This window comes from Rousettus aegyptiacus, unplaced genomic scaffold (genome assembly GCF_014176215.1).
Source record: "Rousettus aegyptiacus isolate mRouAeg1 unplaced genomic scaffold, mRouAeg1.p scaffold_m13_p_1, whole genome shotgun sequence".
NCBI lineage: Eukaryota > Metazoa > Chordata > Mammalia > Chiroptera > Pteropodidae > Rousettus > Rousettus aegyptiacus.
The window spans coordinates 82,130,023-82,153,744 of record NW_023416284.1 but is presented as its reverse complement, the minus strand read 5'-3'; the positions used below and the strand labels follow the sequence as shown (position 1 = coordinate 82,153,744).

Below are 23,722 nucleotides of genomic sequence, written 5' to 3'. Positions count from 1 at the left end.
CATTTTCTACTCTGAGCAATTTTATATTAAAAGATAAAACTAGGCTGTTTTGGAGCTGCTTGCCAACTTTTACATGGGAAAGTGCCAAAAAATTAAATCTTTCTGAGTTTGTGCAAAATAAGGACTCAGGAAGCTTATTTTTCCAAGTTCCAGTGCTAAAGAATCCCATAAAATTCAAACACTGATGCCTGGAAAATGTCATAGTTCCAGTTTCCAAAATGGCAACTCATTTATCTGCCACTATCAAAGTATATGCAAATGTGCAGATTAGTTTTTTTTCTGACTATCCTATTACCTTTTCATGCCCTTAATTAAAGATCATTTCCTACACTTGTCTGAATGTGGCAGTTATTCTATTGCTAGATAACTATAGAACTCAGAGGGTTATCAGAATCTGAAATATTCTATTTTTTAGTTTTTAGTTTTCGATTAGAGTTGACATTTGATATTTTTTTAATATTAGTTTTAGGTGTACAGCATAGTGGTTAGACATTTATGTAATTTATGAAGTGATGCCCCCAATTAGTTTAATACTCACCTGGCGCCATACATAGCTATTACAATAATATTGACTGTATTCCCTATGCTATCCTTTACAACTCCATGAATACTTTGTAACTATAAATTTGTACTTCTTAATCCCTTTACCTTTTTCACTCAGCTCCCCAACCCCTTCTCCCATCTCACAATCACTAGTTTGTTCTCTGTATCTATATGTCTGTTTTTGTTTTGTGCGTTCATTTTGTTCCTTAGATTCTACATATAAGTGAAATCATATGGTATTTATCTTTCTCTGACTCATTTCACTTAGCTTAATATCCTCTAGGTCCATCCATGTTTCAAATGGTAAGATTTCATTTATATTTTATGGCTGAGTAGTATTCCATTGTATATATGTATCATCTCTTCTTTATCCAATTATCTATTGATGGGCTTTTAGGTTGCTTCTGTATCCTGGCTATTGTAAATAGCGCTGCAGTGAACACAGGGGTGCATACATCTTCTCAAATTAGTGTTTCGGTTTTCTTTGGATAAATTCCCAGAAGTGAAATTGTTGGGTTATAAAGTAGTTTTATTTTTAATTTTTTGAGGAACTTCCAAATTGTTTTCCATATTGGCTGCACCAATTTGCAATTCCACTCACCATGCACGAGGGTTCGTTCCCTTTTCTCCACATCTTCTCCAATACTTGTTCTTTGATTTATCGATGACAGCCATTCTGGATAGTTGTGAAATGGTATCTCATAGTGGTTTTAATTTGCGTTTCTCTGATTAGTGACTTTCAGCATCTTTTTCATATGTCGACTGGCCAGCTGTATGTCCTCTGGTGAAATGTCTATTCAGGTCTTTTGCCCATTTTTAAGTTGGACTGTTTGTTTGGTGTTCTTTATAAATTTTAGATATTAACCCCTTATTGGATGTATCATTGGAAACTATCTTAACCCATTCAGTAGGCTGTCTTTTGTTTTGTTGGTTTTGTTTTGTTGGTTTGATGGTTTCCTTTGCTGTGTAATAAAATGTTATTCTAGAAGAGATTGTTTCATTATGTAGGCAAGAGAATAAATCTTTAATTTTGACATAAAATGAAAACTACAGTTAATATTGTTTTTTTAAAATTCTGTTTAGAGTCAAGCATGAAGAAGAATATATGTCATATATCATGATATGATATAATGTCAGTAAAGCTGGCAATACTGATGGTAAAGAAGTCCTTTCAAAAACACTAGCAGAAATAGGGAAAATGGTAAGGGGCTTCCTCTTCACACTTTATAAACAAATTTACTACAAGAGAGAAAAATGAAAAGAAGCAGAAATGGAACTTATACTGTGACTTGCTAAATCAAAGAAAAAATAGTGAAAAGTATAATGTTTCTAGAGAGTTAGAAAATCAATTGATAGCAGGCTACTTTACTTTAGCCTTTAGCTCTCTAACTAATTTTGTAGAACAATGGACATATTACACTACCCAGAAGACCAAGGTGCTGCAGATGCTCTGCTCTACCTCATGAGACAGAGACAGGCAGGCACTTCTACAAGGTGACAACAAAAACACCTTCCAGTGTCCTTTATGGGATCAGTCCCAAAGTGGCTATTTACACCATTTGCATCTGCAGATATCCCTTCCATGTGGTAACAAAATTAGGTTAATCACCAATGACCATATCTTCAAGAAAAGAACAACCTTATCTTCAATTATGATTTTAAAATACGAGGAAAACTGGAATACATTTATACTCTTTAATATCAGTCCATGTATAAATGTGTAATGTAAATAATACCTTATGAAGAGACATTTTTTTTGAAGTTTCCCATACTTAAAACATCAACCTTTACTAAGCTTCTTAAAGAATACATTCCCTGGAAATTATGGAAAGCTGGTATTTTCCTTTATGTTCTCCCTGAATTCAATAATACGATAGGTCATCTATGTCTATATGAGTTTCATAATCCTCTGGTGTAAATAATAAACACCAAAAGCAGTGATGTCTGATCAAGGGGGATGTGTCAAAGCGTCAAGCTCTTAATGAAAAACAATGTATCACTGAATCATCTTACCTGTCGACGAATCATTCCCAGGTCTCTTTTGGCTTTATTCACTAGAGTCTGAATTTCTACAGGATCTTTTACATTCTTATTTTCTCTGAAGGCATCTCTTATCCTCCTGATAGCATAAGTTCTAATTGAATTCAGAGAAAAAAAGAAAAGGTGTCAGTGTTTCTGAAACTATGCTTTTAAATGTGTTTAAAAGCATTTCCTTAGGAATTAACTGTCTAATATTCTCCTATGGATAATCCACTTTGATCTTTGCTTCTGGACAGGCCCATCCAATACTATTCTGGGATGACTAAGCAAAGATATTTAGGGATATAAATCTATCCCAAATAAGTCACATATACATGGTAAACTGCTACTGAAATGCTCCTTAGATTACTGATTATTTATAGATTTATTCACGTCTGGCTTCCCTCCATTAACATGGATAACTGAACCTATAATGTATAAAAATGAAGCAAGAATTAAGAGGTGAAATGATGCACCACATATGTATGCACCAAGACAGTGATCTATGCCAGACTTGGGTCGGCTTTCCAGTCCTGTCCCATATTTTGGCTGTTTATTCCTCTTGTGTAATGTAACATGTAAGGATTCACATCAGGATAACTTCTTCAGTCCTAAATGGAGATTACACCACAATGCTTTTCTCCATCTTTAAGGACATACATATGCACAAACATGCACAATCATAACACTGTTCTGCCCCCACATAGATTTATATGCAGTTCAGGACAGCAATTCAAGGACACGCCTTTCAAATCAGACAGGCTTGGGTTTGAATTCTTTCTTCAGCTCCTACTGTTTGGGCAAGCTTCTTAATATAATAACCCCATGTCTCCTTGTCTGTTGAACAGGTACAAACCTGTCTCTCAGGGCTGCCTCTCAGGGAGGGTTAAGTTTTATAATGTGTTTCTAGAATTTGGCACAGGACCTGGTATAAAGAAAGACAATAAATGAAAGCTGTTCTTCTTCATCTTGCTATTCCTTAATGCAATTAATATTCACCTCTCCTCATGTCACTGTCACAACATGGTGTGTACACAGAGGGTAGACTGGTCTGGATAATTACCCACAATAGATGAGTCACGAGTGTTTAACTTAATATACTCCCCACACTCAGACAGTCATAGCCTGGACCCCAGGCCTACCCTGTCTGCACCAGATTGAAAATAAGGCACTAGGAGAAGCAACCCAAGTCAGACATATCAGACACTTTTTTTCTCTAGTCTTTGTATCATCGTAGATTGCTTTGCTCTTAAATTTGAATACCAGCTAAAAAACCCATGTAAAACTATTAGTAATACTTACAAATAGAAGAACGGAAATAGAGGCAAAGAAATGAGAAGGGGAATATAATCTCTTTGGAAGCTGGGGGTTGGGTGGGTATTGGGAGATGGATACGATTTACTGGGAACTCTTATATTAGAGAGGGCTAATTTTGTTTTAAAAGCAAGAGTAAAATGAAATCTTGTAATATTAAGAATCATAAAGGAGAAAGGAAGATACTTTAGGAATTTGCATTTTTGGGATATAAGCCACTGCCGAGACTTTCATCTTAATTGTATGTGAACCAAATTAAGTATTTGTAGAGGAGCTTGTAGGTGCTCGGTATCAATTTTAGGGCAGCAATGACTGGAAATGGAATGCTTTCAAGAGGAGATGCTTTATAGCAACTGGGGCTCATTCACTTATAAAGGCATATGGAGGATTTTACTAATAGACTATAATAAATATAAATTTTCTTCATGTCTAACTACTATTCTAATAAGATTTAAATAGGTAAGCTAAAAGCAATTTCTGGAGTAGTTTCTTGCAAAGCGTAATAGTTGTTTAAATGATACAATATCACTGTTCTTTCTCACATCCCCCACACTCCACCTAAACAGTTTCTTTTTTGGTAGTGATGGGAGCAGAGAGGGGACAACATAATTTAAATCTAATATTTTGTTTAACGTGTGGAATTGATTTTATAATAGAAATTAACCCCAGGGAATCATCCACGTTTTAATTCTTGATTCAGGATGCTGCACAGGCTTTTTTTGAAAAATAAAATGGGCAATAGGACTTATTACTAAATTAATTTTTCTGAAAGCTAGTGACTAGCCTAGAATAGCTAGGAGAAACAGAGAATAACTTAGAATACAAAAACCTAAATTCTTCGAAAGTTTCAGACAATTAGAAAATACCTTAAGATACAGTTCACCACCAACAAACCGGTATTGCAAGAAATGTTAAAGGGACTTCTTTAAGATGAGGAAAAAAAAAAAAAAAATATATATATATATATATATATATGTACATGAATAATAAAATGGCAATACATACATACTTGTCAGTAGTTACTTTAAATGTAAATGGATTAAATACTCTAATCAAAAGACATATGGTGGCTGAATGGAGAAGAAAACAAGACCCATACATATGTCACCTTTAAAACACCCACTTCAGATAGAAAGATACACACAGACTAAAAATAAATAGATGGAAAAAAATATTTCATGCAAATGGAAATAAAAAAAAAAAAACGGGGTAGCAATACTAATATCTGACAAAACAGACTTTAAAATAAGGCTATAAGAAGACACAAAGGACCCAGGAATTCCTTCTGGGTATTTATCCGAAGAAACCAAAACACTAACTTGTAAAGACTTAAATATCCCTGTTAACTGTAGTGTTATTTACAGTACCATGATATAGAAAGAACCTAAGTATCCACTGATAGATGAATAGAAAAAGATGATACATATATATGATAAAATATTACTTAGCCATAAAAAATGAAATCTTACCATTTGCAAGAAATGGATGGACCTAGAGGGTATTATGCTAAGTGAAATAAATCAGAGAAAGAGAAATACCATATGTTTTCACTTACATGTGGAATCCAAAACAAAATAAGTGAACAAACAAAACAGAAGCAAACTCATAGATACAAAGGGCATTTTGATGGTTACCAGATGGGAGGGAGGTTGGGGTACTGGGTGAAAAGGTGAAGGGATTAAGAAGTACAAATTAGCAGTTATAAAACGATCACCGGGATGTAAAGTACAGCATAGGGAATATAATCAATAATATTTTATTTTAATAACTGTACGGTGCTAGTTATTAAAATATTTTATTTTAATAACTGTAGGGGGATCACTTTATAAGTTATATAAATATCTACCACTATGCTGTACATTTGAAATGAATATAATATTGTCAACTGTAATTGAACAAAAAACATCCACTTTATAAGCAACCAATAAACACATAAACTGGGAAAATATATTTTTGAAAATCGTATCACAAATGTATAATTTTCCTAACATTTAGAGAGCCGCAAGAAATTAAAAGAAAAATACCAATAACCCAAGAGAAAAGTAAGCAAAGGCTATCTGAACTGACAATTCCCAGAAAATAATATACAAATACTATATAAAGATGAAAATATAGTCAGCTTCACTCATAAAAGAAATACAAATTTAAACTATACTGAGATATGAATAAAAAAATAGCTTAAGATACTCAACAATTTATATCAATTGAACTCAAGGTGCAACGTTCTAAATATTCTGTTGTGTATTCTTGTTTTCTCCAAATCTTCAAAGTCCCTATCTAAAGGAATTAAGTTCTAGATTTTCAAATTAAACATGTCTAAAGCTATCCAAAGGTGTTCAAATTTTGTATGCACTTTTGACATGAACGATGTAATGGTTCCCTCTTCCCTTCCTTATTCTTCCTTCTCTTCCACCATCTAAAACACAAGGTGTTTTCCTTTGCTCGTAGAACAGAGATTTTATTGGTTCATAAGGATAAAAAAACTACTACTGCTTAAATAATTTTTTAGTTGTATGATTTATTTCAAATGATCATAATTTTGTGAAGGCAGTAGTCACAAACCTGGCTGAATTTTTGCATTTTGTAGGAGAGGGCCATCAACTGATTATTTCAATCTTGCCCCGCCTCGATTTTTATCATTTGCATTTTTTTTTTCCACTGCTACTAAGGTAAATCATTTATCTTTGAACATATTCTGGCTATCGGCTTGACTATATTGCCGAGAAAGAACATTTCAAAGAAAAATGTGCAGATGCTGCAATGAAAATGGCAGCCAGCTGCTACACAATGCCTTACATTAAAATGATCCTAATGTGAGTCAGATGCTGTTTGAAGTTAAGGCATGAAAAATTAACATATTAAGGGCAACAGAACAGGAACAGCCACAAAATAAGAGCAAGCAGACGGCATCCACAGACTCAGTAAAGCTGTGCTGCTCACAAAATCACTGCTCATCTTCCTGAGCACTGTAGAGTTTTAGTGTTTCCCTGTGCAGGAGATTCCACTCTGTTTTTCTCCTCCACCACAACCTTTGCCCTTCGGTCTGTTATCAGACCTCCAGACGTCCACAGGTTATTCTACTGGCTATCCTATCACCCTTGCAAGGATAGAATTCCTTCATGAGATTCTTTCACCACTCCAATTTTCAGCAGCAAAGCAATACAGCAGGTGGTAATGAAAGCTCTGTAGTATCTGAGGTCCTAGTCCTACTTTGCTTTCTCCCAGAATCACTGTCAGCCAGCCACATGCAGGCTATAATAGTCACAGCTTCCCCAGCACTTGAAGGCTCACATTAGCTTTTGCATTTAAAAGGTGTGGTCTGGAAACCAGTTGATGTATTATCCCTCATTTCTGTCATCCTTCGCCACTACCCCAAAGCTGGTTTTTCTGCTTATTCCTCCTGTAAAAATATCTGTGCCTTTTCCTCTTTCCTCCAATCCCAAGTCAAGCATCCCAGTAACAAAACAACTCAATTCTTTTTATTGGCCTGTTTGGAGCAACCTCCTTCAATTGTTTGAAAGGCAATTGTCCTCCATCTACTTGCCTTAACTCATATGCACCATATGCTTGGAGATAGTGGTGATTCCTTCACAGCCATGAAGAAGAAGCTGCTGAATTCTGCCATGCCTCCAGATTCTACAGGGCTGAGACAGTAGTGCCAATATGGATTCTCCTGCTGTTTCCAGATCATCTGTTTACCCTTACACATCAATGAGGCTGTGCTATCTAAGGAAACCACGTGTATGTCTCCCACAACGCTGTTGCCCGCCCTCTTCTTGAGGTCAACTCTCCTCCACCAACCTGAGGTTGACTCCTCAAGATTCATCAAGCCTTAATATCTAAAATGCATTCAGTGCATACTCAGTGTACCGATTTTAAGTAATTTAAATTACTTAAATGAAATTTAATGAAATCTTTAAAAGTCAATAATTTTTATAATGAGATAGATGACAGTGTTTGCAGTCTTTTACTGAGGTATCTACATTTGCTTCATGAATGGAGATTTCCATAGCAAGTTGCTTTCTTCTCCTCTTGTTCTTTAAATCTACTAGCTTATTTTTACCTAGTCGTCTTTGTGGCTAATCTTATTCTGCTGCCTATTATATGTTGTATTCTCTAGAGATCCATAATGTATCCTTTTTAATAAAATCTCCTCCAGCAATTGTACCTGTGCCCAAGGTTTCAACTATCATATATTATACACCATTGTCTACCCAATCTTTCTCTAGCTTACGCCTCTGAGTTCTACATTCATAGAACCTGATTGCTTTTGGACTTGTCAACAAAAGGTATTCACCATACCCACTACAGGTTCTCTCACTGAACATTTTCAAAACTCAAGTTACTACCTTCCTTTCCCTTTGCCCCCAATGGCCAGTATTCCTTTCCTACGTAGGAGTGTCTTTATATGGCCAACTGTCCAGTTAGACATATGGGAATTCGTCCTAAATTCCTTCCTTTCCTTTAATTACTTATATTCAATCAATTACAAGATCTTACCGATTCAAACTTCTATATCCATTCTGAATCATTGTTCACTTCTCAAATTCTCAGTCCAAATCTTGGTTCATGCTCTTAACTCTCATGCGACAGCCTTGGGATTACGGTATGTGTTTATGTGTGCAGAGTATAGCAACATGAACAGAGAGAAAGCTCAAGGACAATTTGAAGGTCATTATTACTCAGGGAAGATAACAGAGTGAAGAACAGAAGAAAGCTTCCTTATGAATGTGAGTTCCTGATAGAATGTAAATCCCACAGTAGGAACTTTTATCTTTCTTGTTTACCACTCAGTGCATATACAGGTCGCTAATTTTAGGTAACTTAAATTATCATAATTTTTAATAAAAATATCATTTTGTTTATGTGTGTCTGCCTGGCTCAGAGACGGTATTCAATAAATATTAACTGAATAAATGAAGAACCTATCAAAATGTCATACACAATATAAAAAAGATCATCAAGAAAAATACCAATAATCAATAAGCGCACAACAATAGATAATAAACTGGAAAAAAAAAAAAAAGGGTTTGGAGCACAAAACCTGAAATAACTTCTGAAAGATAATGATTACAAAATTTGCCACGAGAATTCATTGAAGAAATATGTATTGAATGTCTATTATGTAAGCACTATGCGAGGTGCTATGAATACAGTGGAGATCAACAAGGTTATTGTCTGCAGAGACAGGTTGGGACTGAAATCTACGTATAAAGAGATGAAAGAAGAAACAGAGGCCATTCAAAGTAAACACAGTAGGGCTAAGGAGACTTTTTTTGGGGTAATGTAACAGTTCTTATCTCGATTGGGGTGGTTTTCACAGGCCTATATCTTTGTCAAAATATTAAACTGTATACTTAAACTGGATGCATTTTAGTGTATCTAAACTATTCCTCAATAAGTTAACTGTTAAAGAAAAATAAAACATAATAGCATACCAATTATATTACATTTTCCCACTTAAGAAAAGCAAGAGGGGGAAAAAACCCATAAAACAAATTAAAATGCTAGAGAATAATTATACACATAGTTGAAGCAAGTAAAAATGAACTGTTTTACAGAAAACAGAGTAGAGGACAAACTATAATATGAAATCTAAAACAGAAAAATTAAATGAGTTGATGAGAAAAATGTTAACAAAATTAACTAAACTTCAGTACAAGCAAAGGTATATAACCTATGAATAATAGACGTGAACAAACTGAACTGAGTAGGTAATTAAAGTTACAATGGAAGACAATGTTCCAGAAGTGATTATAAAAAATTGAGGACTCGCTGAGATTCAACAACCAGAGGATGATGCCAAGACACTTATAAAGCCCTGAACTCCAAGGTCAAAGAAAAAAGACTTTAAGAAAAGATAAAGAAAGAACTTGAATGGAATTAGGCAAGTATCTCCTTAGATTTCTATTTTCAAAATCCACAAAGGGTTGTTTTCCAGTCACTTGTAGTGCTTTTTTCAGGGTCTAAAGGAATAACAAAATATCTACGATTTATGGCACAGGTAGCATGCAGAGGGTATTGTGCTAAGTAGTAGATATACATTATATCATTTAATCCTCAGAAACTAGGAACCAAAGATATTTAAAATATTTAAGCCAAGACCTTATGTCAAATAAGTGGCAGAGCTAGGTTTAAAACTCAGCTGACTAAAGTCTGTGATTTTCAACTCCAAGCTACGTCTCCTCCAGAGGCCAATAAACTCTATCCAATCTCTGATAAGTACTTGGTATAAGTCAAGTTGTTATTCATTTGAAAAGGCATTAAAAAAAATTGTCTCTGGCATCACAAAGACTTAAAAGATCATCTTATCTCTCAGCACTGCTTCAAGTGTTTCTACAAATAGTTCCAGAGCCAAGCATGTCTTAAAAAAAGTGGCTGAGAGTTTTATGAAGGAAAAAGCTATTGACATAAGCAGTAAGAGTAAGTGAAATAATCGAGTTTGTTTTAAAAAGGAGGACAGCGACCAATGAGAAGGGTTGTGTGGAGAGGAAGTGAAGTTACTATTAGAAAACACACTTCGGAGACCCAAGCTTCTCAGGTTTGGGGCAGCTGTAAACAAAACCGATTACATACTTACCTGTTTGAAATTCTCCAATGGTATTCCATTATTTTCAGGATAAGGGTCAAATACATTAACATGGACAGTATACTTCTGTTTATCAATCCCACTTCATCAAGCCCTGCTTCCAGCAGGAACCATGAAATCCAGCCACGTGAGAAGACTTGTAGTTTTCTCAGTTCTCTCTGCTTTAGCCCTCCCTCTCTGTCCACAGAGTATCCTCTCCAGCTTGATTTCCTGGCTAACTTCTACTTGTCCTTAATCCAGTTAGAAACAAATATGGTAAAAGAGTAATATCTTTAGCATATAAATAACATAAATAAATCAAGCAAAAAGACATTAGGACCACAGTCAATAAATGAATGTGTTAGCGGCATGAAACAAGAGCCAAGCTGCGAGCAGCATAAAGAATGACTAAATTTAGAGAGATGGATCTAGATATATGAATGTTCTACTTCAGTCATAATAAAAGACATGCACATTTAAACAATGTATAATTTTCTGTCCATCAAATAAGCAGATTTTTTTTTTTTTTTTAAAGCAAGGGGCACATACATCCTATTGGTGGGAGTATGAGCTGGTACTTCTTTGGGGAAAATAGCATAATAATAGATAATAATGATCATAATCTTTTATCTAGCAAATCTACTTTTGGGGACCCTACAGATATAACCTCAAATATATACAGAAATATATAAAGAAAGATGGTCATTTTAGAATTATTTATAAGCATTACAAATAGAAAGAACCTAACTATTCAATAACAGAGAGGTGGCTACACAATTATGACATTATATAACTTTTAAAATAGATGTTTGAAAAACATTTAAAGTCACAAGTACAAAAGCGAAAGTTTTAAAGTCATAAAGAGGTATAAGGATAAATATCAGTCTACCTCTCATTCCTGTCCCTCAGACAACCCACTCTTGTCCTTTAGTTCTTCTCTCTGGATACAATCGGAGCTAGCAGTTTCATATGCAGTCTCCCAGAGACAATTAGATTCATATTAAAACCTCTGTATGTACATCAGCACTCTAAACGCACTGTGTACATTTAACTTTTCAATTAAAATGAATCTTAGTTATCATTTCTTATTGATACAAATGGAACTGATGCATAAATGGTTGTACAGTGTTCTATTGTATGGATGAACTATATTGTTTGGCCAGTCCTTCATTAACAAATATGTAGGTTGTTCCCAATCTTGCTATTACAAATAATGCTGTAATCAATATTCTTGTTTACTGTAGCATCACAAGCATGTCTTTTGTGGGATCAATTCTTAGAAATGGAATTGGTAGGACAAAGGATATGTATATTTATAGTCTGATATACTGTTGCCAAAATTCTCTGTAGAGGTACCAATCCATGCTTCCACCAGCTATGTATAAGTATGTCTGTTCCTCAACACTTTGTCAACATGTATGTCATCAAACTTTCTGATCTTTGCTAATCTAACAGGTGAAAAAAGGCATCTCATTTTACTTTTAATTACATTTTTCTTATGATCAATGCTACTGACACCTTTTCACAAGTTTAAAGCCTTTTGTATCCTTTGCCTTTTCTTAACCCAGTGATTTGTCCTTTTGACTGATTTGTAAGACCTATCAAATAAGGTGTTTAAGAAGCTTGCCTTATTTGAAGAGTTGCAATATTTTGTCTAGTTGGTCATTTGGCTTTATTTATGATGTTTGTGTACTTTTGTTATGTAGAAATGTTCAGTTTTTATGTAGTCAAGTGTATCAATTTTTCTGTTATGGCTTCTGGGTTATACATCATACGTACAAAAGACTTCTGTGCTGTGAATCATAAAAAAATATTCACCCATGTATTCTTGAGAACTTTTATGTTTTATCTTTTTATGTTTACGTCCTTGATTTTTCTGGAATTTATTTTAGTAAAAGGTGTTGAAATAAATCAAACCATAAACACTGAAGTTCTTTAAAATAAAGGATATAACTTTATATTCAGGATAATCTCAATTATGGAAAATATAGGTATAGAAAAACTACAAAGAACTATAACAGCATGTTAACAATAATTCTTTTGATTACTAGAATTTATCCTTTCTAAATTATTATAATTATTACTTCTTAATAATTTTTATGTGCTTAGTGACAATAAAATCACTAATATATCACAATAAACATTAGCAACAGAGAAGGTACAATTTGTGGGAGTAGAGATTAGAAAAGGAAACATACTTTGATAAGTACATACAGCCAAGTGAGATATATGATAGGGAATTAAATTAAAGCAGTGCCATGGGAAAGAGGAAGGACAAATAAAGTTTTTAGTAGATAGAAACAATAGGTTCTAAAAGTTTATTTTTAGACAGGTTATTCTGAGGCAACAACAGGATATGTCCTGTGGGCTACCAGAAATATGGTTTTGAATCTCAGGTGAGAAAGCTCAGGCTGGCAATAAATTTAAAAATCATTGACAAAGAAGAGTGAGGCAAAACTGTGCAGACAGATGAGGTTGTTCCAAGAAAGCAGTAAAATGAAAAGAGAAGCTAGCCTTAGAGCACTGGAGAAATAAAACCAATAATTAAGAGATGGCAGAGGGGTCAGAGTAGAAGCAGGAAAGACAGGAGATAAGAAGGCAAAATTTATAAGCAGAGAATAGATAAGATTGTCACAATTCCTGGAAAGGGTAATACAAAGGGTGAAAAGAGCCCCGGTGAATTCAGCAGTTAGGATGTCCATAGTAACTCTGGCAAGAACAACATCAGCATATACTTATTGGCTAAAATGTAGTGAGTATATAGGGGAAAAAAAAAAAACCTAAATTTTTGGAAAAACACTCAAATAATTATTGGGCCTAAAAAAAGTTCACTGCATAAGAAAATGGTCTTAAAATAATGAAAAGGTAACACATAAAATCTCTGGAATGTATTCAAAGTCATACTCAGATGAAAATTAATACCTTATTAGTAATGAAATAAAAGCAGAGTTTAATAATTTAAAAGCATTTAACATTTTAGAATGGCAAAATAGTATCTCATGAGAATACAGGAAACAAGGTATTTAAAAATGTGTCAAAAAATTAAAAATAAAATCAGTAGAATTAGCTAAGGCAACTGAGTTTGTTCTTTTATGTTATGGCTTCTGGGGTATGTATCAGGAAACATAATTATGAGAAAATCAAAGAGTAAAGAAGATTGGCTGTTTGTGAAGAGGGTTTTCTAACAACCATTTCAGAAACCGAGAGCATGAGCAGACTCCAAAACTTCCCCAGCGATGAGAAGGGACAGTTAGGTTGGTAATCCAGTATGATGATAGCAATTTGCCAAACTGGATGATTTTTCTCTAGGTGTAGTTATAGAAAGATAGAATCTGTGTAAATCCACAGTTGTAGTTTTGACAGATAAGTGTAAAAGAAGGGCAAAGAAAGAGAGCAAAAAAACTTTCAGGGCTCAAAAGAGGTGGCGCTAGGAATTTTTTCTCCACGGTCACAATCTTCCAAAAGCCCTACTTCTTAGAACTCAGGCTCATTCCCCCACCCAGTCCCCTCTGTGGGATTCAAGTCCTAATCTAAATGTGCAATAACAAACAGTCAAATAAATTATGGTAAATATCTATTAAAGTAATATACGTGAAAGTTATGTACAAACAAGAAAAAGTATATTCAAAACACCAAGACCTAAAAAACAATTTTATGTAACTGCAGATTTTCAGTAAGGTTCTACGGGTTTTTTTAAAAAAGTATTAGTCAGGTGAAAAAAAAAAAAAAAACAAAAAACCACCCAACTAATAAAATAATGGAAAGAAAGAAAGAAAGGCACAAGCACCCTGTAGTAGATGCTCCCCTCAGGCTCTGGAGGAAAGCTCAGGACCATTTCTAAGTTTCTTTTTTGGTGCTTGAAAACATTTAAGATCTTTAACCTTTAATTCATCAAAATTGAATTTCTAATTATTACTTGGATCTATCCCGAGTCACTGACATTTTGTTGAAAACACGATATTTCAAAGCGTAAACCAATTTATCAAGGTAAAGGCCACAGGATAGAGAAAAAAAAACATGGCATAGATGATAGCTCTGTTCATCCCTCTGGTGACCAAATCAAAGTTGTGACGGAAACACAAGGAAAAAGTGCCTGGGATTGAGATGTACAAGCCATATAACTAGGGAGAAATCCAAGAAAGCACCCTGCAACAGCAGTAGGTAGGGTGGGATGAGGACTGCCCAGTTCCAAGCAGCTGAGTGAGACGGAGGATGTGGTAGTGGCAGCGGCAGTATCAGACTCCTCCTCTTAACGGGGCTGTTTCCATGAGCGGATTTTTGCGGTGACGGGACCTGCTTGCTCTGAGCAACAGTGCCGATTCGGCTGCATACAGGGGGCACCAGGGACTTACAGGGAGATATTGCCGGAGTGAGGGCTGAGGAGAGAATCGCATGGTATAGAAGTGCCATCAGCATCCACTGTTCCCTTCCCCCTTCGTAGTGTGCAGACACAGCACCGCGATAACCGTGATGTCATCAAACTGGATAACAGAGGTCACTCTTCCTAGAGGATTCCTTGAAACCCCACTTCCCACAACTCGGGTCTCACCCAAGTCACATCCAGGTGTATACTCAGCGAGTCAGGTGCAACTTGCTGAGACTCACACTGGTAGAAGCAGCTGACCTCGGTTTCTGGTGTGGCCTTTTGAGGCAATTATAAGCACAGCATCTGTGGATTGCTTGCTGAATCTTAACAGGTGTCCCCAGAAAGGTAGAGGCTTGGGCTAAATGTGGCATCAGCTGAACCCTTCTTAGGGTTGTGCCACTGGACACCTACTTCACAAATCCACACTATTAAGACCGGGAGACTTAGGAGCTTTGTTTTGTACATAGAAACAGACATGGAAAGGCAGCCAAAATGGGAAGACAAAGAAGCAGAATCCATATGAGAGACCAGAACAGACATCCAGATATAATGGAGTCAAGTAATCTAACAGATGCAGAGTTCAAAACACTAGTTATAAACATGCTCAATGAACTTTTGGGAAGTGTAGAGAACTCCAACAAAGAGATAAAAATGGAAATGGAAATTATAACAGGGAATCAGTCTGAAATTGAGAACATATTATCTCAGGTGAGAAGTACATTAAATGGAATAAGCAAAGTGAATAAAGAAAAGGATCAAATGCCCTATCTAGAGGACAGGACAGCCAATCAGGACACTCAATCAGAATGGCAAGGAAAAAATGGCAAGACTATAAAAATAATTTAAGGAGGATATGGGACACTATTCAGGCTCCAAATATTTGTCTGATCGGCGTAAGTGAAGAAAATCAAGATGTTGAATAGCTGTTTGAAGAAATAATAATGGAAAACGTCCCTAACTTGGTAAAGGAAATAAACATAAAACCCCAGGAAGCTCAGAGAATTCCAAAAATCCGGGATCCAAAGAGGTCCACACCAAGACACATAATTAAAATGCCAAAGCTTAAAGACAAAGAGAGAATATTAAAAGCAGCAACAAAAAAAGAAAGAATTACTTATAAGGGAAAACTGACTGCTTGATTTCTCAAAAGAAACTATGCAAGACAGAAGAGCTTGGTAAAAAAATATTTGATGGATGAAGACCCAGAATCTACAACCAAGAATAATTTATCCAGCAAAACTATCATTTAGAGTTGAAGGACAGATAAAGAGCTTCCCAATGAAAATACATTAAAGGAATTTATCACCACCAAGCCAGATCACAGGAGATGTTGGAAGGACTTCTTTAAGAAGAAAAACCATGTATCAAAACCAGGAATAAAGAATAGTAATAACCATATTCCTAGCAACAAGTACCTCAAATGGAAAAGAATTAAGTGCTCTAACCAAAAGATAGAGTGGCTGAAAAGATAAGAAAACAAGACCTCTACATATGAAAAGGGGATGGAAAAAGATATTGCTTTGATGGACCTAGAAGGTTTTTAAGTCAGACAGAGAAAGATAAACACTGTATGATTTCACTTATATGCAGAATTGAAGGAAAAAAAGCACAAACTAATCAAAAACAGACTTACAAATATAGTGGACAATTGGGTGATGGCCAGAGGGTAGGGGGATTTGGGGGGCTGGGAGAATGGGGTGAAGAGTTAAAGAAGTACAAATTAGTAGCTGATGGATGGTCACAGGGATGAGGAGCACAGCACAGGGAATGCAATTAGCACTAATACACTGGCTAGGTGAAGGGTTAGGGGAGGGAGGGAGCAACTGGGTGGATCATTTTACTAACTATATAGATGTCTAACCAATGTACTATATACTTGAAACTAATTAAAATTTTTTTAAAAAGTTGCACACACACACAAAGTAAAGGCTATGTATAAAACACTGTTTAGCTGTTTTGCAGAAAGGCGTACTGATCAAGCAATGGTGAGGTCCTGGCTTCTCTCTTATTTGGTTTTATACTTGGCTCTTTAGATAATGCAGTACCCTGCAAGCTGGAATCTGAAAGTTGGTGGCTACAGCTAAGATTCAAAATCCTGTCCTCACATATTCCTAGACTAAAAGATGAACATGTCCTTCATTTGTGGAGTCTTTCAAATTACTCCTGTGAGGTGAAAAACAAAGATAATACTCAAGTATTGACTGTCCTCATATCTACATAGCCTCTTCTTATGGAGTGGTCGTATTTCTTTTAAAAGTATCACCGTTACTCTTTGTGCAGGGACAGAATTTTGTGGTGTTCTCCCTGCCGCATACACACCCGACCCCAGAAATGAGCTTGACCCAGTATCAAAAAAGCAAGTTCAAGCTTTTGTCAAGTAATAGGGTTAAAAGGTTATGGAATCTAATTTTTAAATTTTTATTTTAAAATTATAGTATGAACTAGTCAATGTAAAACATGACCTTTAAATGATTTAAAATTTATGGACAGTATCTATGTATGGTAGAATATTCAATGAATTCTGGATTTTTCACTTTATGGGAGAAAATATAGTATGAACAATGGAAATTCCTCTTGATCATTAAACTCAAACTTCATCATTAAAATTTCCTATCAGTGCTGCTACAAAGGAGCCATTAAAATGTCTTTTATTCTTTCCTCCTGCCATGAGTAACCAGCAAGAATAAATGAGAAAGAAAGGAAGAAGGACAGGGGACACAGATAAATCACTTAGCTGTGATCAACATAATCTTAAGGGTAATTTACATAGTGGAAAAAAATATGCAGAGCAATTCTCCCTCTCCTTTCCTAGAATGTATGAACAACAGAATATTTGTTGGGTTATTCAGAAGGAAAAACAATCGTCATAAAAATATTTCAGGTACATAGTTACATCCTCAAGAAAACTAGAAACCAGGAGGTAAATAAAAAAGTCCGCAGCTGCAAAGTTCGGTCAAAATCTTGGTGAACTTCCCTTCAGCATCCTGGCTTTGAATGGACAGTGAGGCATAAGTTGGGTCTCTGTTCCCTCAATTCCTGATTATTAGATTGAATCCAGGGCAAGGGAGCCCATTAGCTAACTTTGCCTCCTCAGAGTTAAAGGATTCTGAACTCTATATGTAAGTTCATGCAAATGAACACATTAATCAAAACCCCGGATTTACTGACAAAATCTGATAGCTCCTTTGGAAAGCTTTAATTTTGCCTTTCATAGAGAAGAGACACATCTAACTAAAGTCTTGTCAAGTCTAAAATTCTATGAATTTAAAAATGCAATTAACTTCTATATCTTCTGGGATGTCACAAGTAGCATGAGGCATGAAATACCAGGCATTATATTAAATGGATGGCTCTTTTGATCTGGGTGCTAAACAAAGTTTGTTAAAACAAAGTTTGTTTGATTGGGCATTTATAATATAAATAACTTGTTACTGTGTCTTTCTTCCAAGTAGGTCAAAATATTTCCATGCATTACATAATTTATTTCTATAACATCTGTTATGTTTGTGTGTTAAGATTTAATTTTATTTTAAAGAACCTGAAAACGTTAAGGCTAAAGAAAATTGAGCAAACATTTGCATTTAAAATTCTGTTATTGTTTATTATACTACTTTTCTATATTAATCCTGACTAAATAATAATAGAACAGCACTGGGCATTTATCTGCCAAATCAAAAATAAAAGTATACGTGGTGGGTCAATTAAAAAAATGCAGTCTTAAAATAAACTCTGATGATTAACATAAAACTCTCCTCATTCTGCTATAGAACTGGCCATAGGAGTCTTCACCTGTGGGCATATTACATCTCTCTCTATAGGGTATACTGTGGCTGAGGGAACCTAGCCACAGGCTATCCCTGTAAGCTTCCATATTTATGATCAGTACATTGAGCTCCTGTGCCAAAACTGCCTGCTTGACTGGATGGCCTAGCTCTTGGAGCTTCTCTTGGGATACCAATGATTCTCAAAGTTGGTGACACTTTCTGGATACTTAAGAGCATGCTTTGGTTAGAAGACATGGAAAAGAAATGCAATTGAGTCATTTCATTGACAGAAGCCAGGATACTTAGAGTGTACGAGAAGGACAGGGGAAGAATGCACTGTATTGCTAATAAAACTTAACTATATCTCACTGGATTTTTTTCTTTTGAAATTTGATATTCTTCATCTAACCGCTTAGGTTCAAGGTTCCAGCAACTGGATGCTGACCATAACGATGTAGATACCAGGGCTAACTGGTAAAATATGAAGGGCTTTACTCACTGCTACTTAATTTTAGCACAAAAAACCCTCAGAGATCAGAAATCTGCAACACACTTTCATTTTGATTTGCATGAAACTTATACTACTTAGCCTAAATCTAAGGCCGGCTTTTCAATATGCATAAATGCTCAGAGCAAGATGGTATTTGGCCTCGGTCTTGTAACTCAATGATCTGATAAGCCATGTCCAGAATCAACAAATGGCAAGTTCAATGTGGGTATTTAACAATCATTTTAATGTAGGGTAGACTAACTTAAATGAGTTCCATCTTCTGTTACTACCTACTAAAAATTTTAAATTGTCCACCTTGCATTAAAAGGCACACAGTGTGACAAACTATATTTAACAAAATGAATTAACACAAAAAGAGAAGCCCGAGCCTATTGGTCCATGTTCCACACACTGAGATTCAATTGGGAAGCTCTCCTCACTGCATTCTTTTGCAAATGTGTGTTTCCTAGAAATAAGGTCTCGTTATATGATCAACGGTGGGACATAAAATGGGTGATCTGGAAGATGTGCATCAGACCTTCCAGTTGCCTAGCTGTGCTTTCAAGAGCTAACGCAGGTGAAAATCCTATTTGATACATGGACCAGCCTTGCCCAACACGTATTATGTGAAAATACTAGTGAAGAAACTCTGAAATGTGAGAAGAGAAAGTTAGGCACCTAAATTCAGAACCTCTGCCCACTGTCGATAACACCCATTACATTTTGGGAAATGCTGGTCTTCTACCCAAGCAGAGGCTGGAGGATGAACATGCAGGTCCTGGGTCTTGTGGCAACAGTTCTTAAAGGCAAGTCCTCATTCGTTAAAAGCTATTTACAGAGCGTCACAGTCAACCTCAAATGCTCTTCACCCAACAACAGCTAATTGATGCTGCAACATGCTTACTATACACACCAGGCACAGCTCTGTTACGTTATCTCTAACTCTAGCAACACAGTCTAAGAAGTGCCGTCACTTGCTGTCACTTGTTCTTAGATGTGCGAGCTCCCATTAGTTATTGTAGCAATCTTCAATATATTCCCTACCCCTTCTCCCCAAAGGTAACCTATCAAACATATACAACAGCCAAGTCCAAAGTCAGATTATGGTAATGAAGGGAATAAGCCACTATGGCATTTGGTATTTTGCGCTGAGGGCAACTGAGAAACAGCAGATGCAGAAAGGGCTCTCTACCCTCCTTTCTGCCTAAAAACGGGGCATAAATTTCTTGTGAAAAAGGTTGTCCTTCTGGTGCCTGAAAGAAGAGAGAATTCTTATCACTGGAGATGAGGAGTCTATGCAGAGATGAGTCTGCACAAACTGAACTAAAATAACTCTTACCTTCTATTAATTTTCCCCATATTTTCCTAGTCCATTTCCTACACTATCCTGTTCTTAAGTGTCCAAACCTCTTTCCTTTGCTTAGTCATGTCCCCTCAATTTATCATATAGGTCTCCCATTCTAACTTTTTCTTTGGGGTTTCCACTTTTATATGAAGCCTTCATCCCCTATCCACATAAGAATATTAACATGAAATGAAATTTATATGCATTTTCTTCTGTTAATCTTTTAATAGTTTATTTCAAAGGCTCCAGGCACAGAATGGAAGAGGGCAGAGGAAAAATTATTCCTCCCCTACGGCAGTCTGTGGGATCGCTCAGGATTGTGGGCAGCTGTAGCTTCGAGAAGATGCTGCCCCATGGATGCAGAATGTAGTCTTACCAGAGTATCCTTTAATCAGGTTGGCTGACCTATATAGCTCTTTCCCCAACTTGTTCCTTCACTCCCCCATTGTTATTAACCACCTTACTTTGCTTAAAGAAGGGTGGTCGAAAATATGACTCTAATTTCAAGCCGTATTTCTTACAATAGCTTATACTATATATTTTTTCATCATAATGTTAAAAACAAACAAACAACGAAATGAAAACTCTCATTGTTACTTAAGACTACATTTAGCACTGCTTTATATCTGAAGTGTTAGTTTTTGGGGAACCTTCATAATGATTTAAAAGTATCCTATTTTGTATCTGAAATCCTGAGATACAGAGAAAATCTTTGGTGAAATATGCTTATTACTCAAAGGAAAATCATTGGCTCATTTATTTGTTCACTCATACACTTATCTATTCGGCCACCAGATACTGTGTTAGATACTAAAGATTTAAATGGAAACAGATCAAGGCTTTACAAAGCTCTTGGTATTGGGGACACATTATAAATTACTATATCTCCTAACAGGAGTATATATGCAGTGCTTTGAGTAGAGAGAGGAAAAAGGGAGTAATTCAGCCTGGAGTTTGGGAAGTCTTTCTAGGGAGGCAGACATCTTTGAAGGATGGATAGAACTGTGCCAAAGTAGAGAAGCCATTCGGCAAAGACCAATGATAATTTTAGAATTCAAACTCCCATATTCTATATCACTGAGAAGATGTATGGAAAAAGAAAGAGAAAAACATGGAAGAAAGAATACAAAGTTTTGAAGGAAGTAAAGAGGGAAAGAGAAAGACTGCTTCTTAAAAATGTGAGGCTCTCAATACAGGATAGAATTACCTGGTAATATTTAGTGGCTAGATTAGGGAAGAAGAAAAATACTTTCACTGTAAAGTAGTAGTTGCAGTACTATAGCCCATAAGCAAAATTTAGTTTCCAGTAATGAAACATCCAACTCCTGTGCCCTACCACTGCACGACAATCCCACTCCCAGACCACCTTCCGCCTTTTAGGTCCTGTGGCACTTTGCTTCTAGCATCACCACTTATCCTCCTAGTACTACCGGTTAGCCTGTAAGCTAGAATTTATACACAGGTCTTCTAGGTTCTTCGTTTTTTCAAGACAGGAATCTGGGCCCTGTTCATCTTTGCCTCCCCACAGGTCACAGTACATTTTGCAAATAGTAGGTACTCTGTAACTGCTGTTGAATTGAATATTTTTATTTAAATAGAAAACAAAGAAACAGAAAATTCCACAAAAACCTGTGACCCAATGGCAAATGCAAATTATCCCAACAGGAATAAAAATTCAATTACGTTTACCTAGAAGAATTATATATATCAACAGTCATTAATTTTTTATCCTAACAAGCAACTTTAGATACTTTTACCTGTCACCTACTACATTTTTTTATTACTCATTTAATAATCATCATAGCAAATTATTAATATTAGACAGTCCTGGAAATAATTTACATGTCTCCAATTACTAGCAAACTATTATTTCCACATTTGTTTTGTGAGGCATAAGGTATGTGAACACACAATTGATCATCACAATTTTACTCCTGCAACATTAAGTGTGTGGTGGTAATGGGGGTGGCTCCATCGTGTAGTGGTTAGCACATCTGCTTTACATGCATTAGGTCTTGGGTTCATGCTCCAGGTGGAGCTGAGGACCATATCCCGGCTGCTCCAGACCCCCTAGTGCGCTGGGTGTGCCAGGCCCCAGGTGTATGTCGTGAGCATGTGAGAGGGGACGCTCCACCTTCAGAGATCCAGTTCTCAACGGGAAATGGTAACATCCATAGGTCAGGGGTGGAAGAGTGCGTGTGTGTGTCTGTGTTGGGGGGGGGGAGGGGGGAATTAAAGAGGGGTGAAAAAGAAGAAAAAAAGAGTATGTGGAGGTAAGTTACTTTTGAATAGACAAAAAAATAATCTAGTTGTATTAGTCTTAAGAATGTAGTTCAAAGCCTGTTCTTTTACCTATGTCTAAACTTTACTTGGTTACAAAGTAGTTTCAACAGAAAGAAAAAGTGTTTAATGACTACCATGGAAAAAATTTGAAAATATAAAATGTTCTCACTACTTTTGTGATGATGAGTATATGTAATATATTGGCTTGTGAAAAAATGTTATCCCTGTATAAACCTTAAATTCTAAGGGAAACTCAACAAAACTATGATCATCTGAGAAAAACAAAGTATAGTCAAATATTTCTTTCTGAAAGTACAGAGAGAAAACTATTTTCCTGCCTGCAGATATTGAGGTTTTAATAAACAAGAAGAGTGGTCTTGATAGGTAATGGCTCTAAGCTCAAAATTTTAAAAAATTTTATTTTGAAAATTAGCTTTAGATAAAATTTTCTGAAACTGAAGTTTTAATTTTTGGCACATGTTAAATGGTTCATAGCTCAAACTAACCCTATAGAATAAATCAACTTAGTTACATACATAGGGGTCTATTTCAAAAACAATTTATTTGAATGTCTCATCCAAAAGTTATTTTGTTTAAAACTGATGGTCTGTCATAATAGGCCCTTAAAAAAGTCTCTAAGATACAGAACTGGAGGGCTTCAAGCTGGAGTGAATTCGAAGTCTTTAGGGGTCTTTAGCTCTTTTCATGGTAAAACCCTCCAGGTAAAAGTAAAGCTTTTGCTCTCTACTCAGTCTAGATCTTATCTGGGAATATAACTTTACATCCACTGCTGTTTAAAACCTATCAAAACTCTGACTGAAAAACATACTATTACTGAGGACTGGGTAAAAAGGCAAGTTCTCTCTTTCTCTGGATACTCTAAACCTTGTCTGTGGGTTGCACCAGGGATCTGTAATCTTGGTCTCCTGAAGAACTGCTTAATTCACTTTGCGTTTGTTAACTGTCATAACAAAGATGCACTAAGATGCCAGAAGAAAGTGCCCTTTGAAACCGGTTGTACTTCTACTGA

The 23,722-nt window shown here is 35.8% G+C and overlaps 1 protein-coding gene across 3 annotated transcripts in view; it reads right to left on the bottom strand.

The window, feature by feature from the left end:
• The window catches only part of LYRM4 (LYR motif containing 4), a 134,265-nt gene that overhangs the window by 98,980 nt on the left and 11,563 nt on the right, over window positions 1-23,722 (bottom strand). For 2 of the 3 annotated variants that reach the window (XM_016126807.2, XM_016126805.2), the window contains exon 2: window positions 2,557-2,677. In XM_016126807.2, the coding sequence (XP_015982293.1) occupies window positions 2,557-2,677 (121 nt within the window). Of the gene's footprint in view, window positions 1-1,427; window positions 1,783-2,556; window positions 2,678-23,722 lie in introns of those variants that run through there. The other variant, XM_016126808.2, reaches the window with a different exon arrangement.